General features: G+C 30.5%; 1 protein-coding gene across 1 annotated transcript; it reads right to left on the bottom strand.

The window, feature by feature from the left end:
• Window positions 1–61: 61 nt before the first annotated feature.
• Window positions 62–2,946, bottom strand: LOC100182037 (ERC protein 2-like). Its single transcript, XM_002122305.4, has 8 exons — window positions 2,800–2,946; window positions 2,431–2,505; window positions 1,989–2,099; window positions 1,595–1,705; window positions 1,060–1,269; window positions 564–744; window positions 240–283; window positions 62–163 (listed from the first exon to the last, which is right to left on the bottom strand). The coding sequence occupies exons 1-6, from the start codon at window positions 2,929–2,931 to the stop codon at window positions 586–588; spliced, it is 798 nt and encodes a 265-aa protein (XP_002122341.4). The 5' UTR covers window positions 2,932–2,946; the 3' UTR covers window positions 62–163; window positions 240–283; window positions 564–585.
• Window positions 2,947–3,060: the final 114 nt, after the last annotated feature.

The following is a 3,060-nucleotide window of genomic DNA, read 5'->3' as shown; positions in this document are numbered from 1 at the left end:
AAGAAATATTCCTTATGGACAAAATTGCGCAATATTTCTTATGTTAAATATTACATACTTCCTCTGCAGTTCATGTTGGCGCTGTACTGCCATCTGCTGGCTGTTGAGGTTCTGAAGCTCTTGCTCGCTAGAGACGAGTTTGTTCTGAAGATCGGAGTTGATGCTGTGGAAGAGGGAAGGATAAGATGATGATCATGAAGATCATGTTAATGTATATTACATGGAGGAAAAAAACTTACTTTAAAAGATTGGAAACTTTGTTCTCAATCTCAGATTGGAGGTTCTGTTGAAAAATATAAAAATAACAAGTTACGTTGAAAAATATAAAAATAACAAGTTTTTTTATTTGGCTCTAAAACAAAAATAGTTTAAAAACCAAGTTTAATAATACTCTTCCTCATAAAATGTTTATTACACACGAACGTTTAGCAAAAAGTACTTTATATTTTAACAGAACAATAACTTATGATAAAATTTGTATTTATTTTATGATTTAGAGACATTAATTTTGACAGAACATTACTTTATGGCTGGACCTGCATCACTAAGAAACTTGATCTCACCTGAATCTCCTCATCCCTGCTCCTAATGTCCTCCTTCATCTTGTGCATCTCGAAGATCTTGTTGAGCGATGGTCCTCCGATGTCTCTCGGAGTCCTCTTCCTTGGAACGGAGAGCTCTTTGCAGGTCACTGATGGAGGAACGGAGATCGGATGCAACTCTATCGTAAGAAGACTGAGCTTCCTGAACAAGTTGAGGATCATTTAAATAAACAAGTATCATTACAAGATTAGAATGTCAAAAATAAAGCTATGTTGATCACAACAGTCCACACTTAAACAGCAAAAGAAATATAACGCGGGATGTTGTCAGCCACGACTTTTATCTACCAGATGAAGAAATTGTGTTAAAATTTTTTTTTTTCTAGGGTTTTCGGATAAATATTAGCTGCTACTATATTGTTTTAGCGTTCTTAAAAATAAGAAAAGAATATTTCAAAAATTCTGTTCCTGCCAAAATGCTGCAGAAGCTTAATTTTTTTTAAATTTCTCCACTAACCTTATATTCCTCCTCTTTTTTCCTCAACTGATGCTGAAGATCAGATATTCTTCTTTCTGCTTCCATCTGGGAGATGTTGGATGAAAGATCGGAGCTTGATCTTCTCAACATCTTCCTGCTCATCTCAGTGAACCGGAGCTTCTCCTCATCACAATGGATGAGAAGTTCATCTCGCTCACGAAGAGCTGAAATCCTCTGCTCTTCTTTTTGCTGAAAACAGAATTCTTTTAATTGATATTTTAAATTTATAATTCAAGTTTTTTTTTAATTTAAATTTATAGTGTTTAACAATAACTAAAACAAAGCATAAAGAAATCTCTTTACATTTGGTATATAAGTTTTTCCATTAATTTTACTAGTTTTTTTGCCATTAAAATCTAAAAAGTGTCACTTTCCACTCAACACTCTTAAATTACATCTAATAAGTAAATACCAATCCATCGGACTTACACTTTTAGTTAGTTTATCATAACTAGAAAAACACAAATAAAATTAATAAATTACTTTTTTCTAAATAAAAAAATAGATTCTTTACCTGCAGTTCCTTGAGCAATGCTTTATGTTTATTTGTGAGATCTTGAAGAGATTTATCTTTTTCATTTATCATCTGATCCATGGATACCACTGTTTCTTCACTTATTTGCAACTGTAAGTTAAGTTTTTATATTTATTGATTGAATTACAGATTTGTGGGTGACATATTATATTTAAAGCATACAAACCTGCATTAAAAGTATTTTAGTTATTATTTTAACTTTCAAGTATATTAGGCTGCTCGAACAAGTATATATAACAAGTTAGAAATTATTTATACTCCATTTTAAATTCATCTATATTACATGAAAATTAATTTAGACATACAAATTAACAAACTGAGTAAATAATAAAAATTACTAAAAATTAAATATTTGATAAAAGTTTAAAAATACCGAAGTTTTAAGATGTTCCATCTGTCTCTCCTGCTCCCGATGTTGCTGAAGCTGCTCCCTTATCTTCTTATCATGATCATCTTGTGTCTTCAACTTTTCATCAAGTGCATCCTGTAATAAAAAATTGTTTTTAAAAGTTTTTTTCCAAAAAGTTATATGCATAAAACACATTTTATAACTATTTCTATACATTAGCCACATAAGCCAAAAGTTACCAAAGTTATGTTCATACTTTGTAAATTACTGCACAGTGTTTTGTAGTATTTATTTTGTTTGTGTCAGTGAACCAAAAAATTTAAGATATACCACAAGTAAATTGATGTAATAAACATATTTGATTTTCCACCACTATTGTAACTAATAACAAATATGACAAGTATATTAGTACAACTAATCTCATGCACATTTTATAATCATAACCAAATTAAACTTGATAAACTACCTGCAGTGCAGCATCTGCTTGTTTAAGTTGTTGTCGTAGTTGATCAAGCAAGTTATCCTTGGTACTTGACATTGGCTGGAAACAACAAACAGAAGATTATTTTCAATATTGCAAATTATTGGGCTAAGGAAACCCCACAAACAGCAGTTAGAAAATGTAAATAAAACTTACAAACTAAAGTATAGATTTGATAAATAACACAAACATAGTAAATTAACATAAATGATGACATATGTTACGAAGTTACGGAAAGTTTTGCATTTATAGACAAAAAACATTTCATTACACCAATTTACAAAACGAAAACATTATTTACAACTTTCAATTTTAAACCAAAATATCAGGTACAACAGAAAGTTAATTCTCCACCTTCTGTATCTCCAGTTGTCGAATAGCATCAGCCAGCTCTTCAGCTTTAACTTGTTGGTCTTTCACTTCATCATTCAAATTCTCTATTTCATCTTCTTTCTTCTGTAGAAGCTTTGTTAGACCCTGGAACATAAAATGTGGGATTTAGAACTGTATTTACCGGCTTACTGCCCAAGCTATGAATTGTAATATTTTATCTAAAAATGTTGGCAGTCTATGTAATCTTAAAAAATTTATTTAAAAAAGTTTAACACATACTTT

Source organism: Ciona intestinalis, unplaced genomic scaffold (genome assembly GCF_000224145.3).
Source record: "Ciona intestinalis unplaced genomic scaffold, KH HT001037.1, whole genome shotgun sequence".
NCBI classification, from domain to species: Eukaryota; Metazoa; Chordata; class Ascidiacea; order Phlebobranchia; family Cionidae; genus Ciona; species Ciona intestinalis.
The sequence above is the reverse complement of the archived record's forward strand: the minus strand, read 5'-3'. Positions and strand labels throughout refer to the sequence as shown.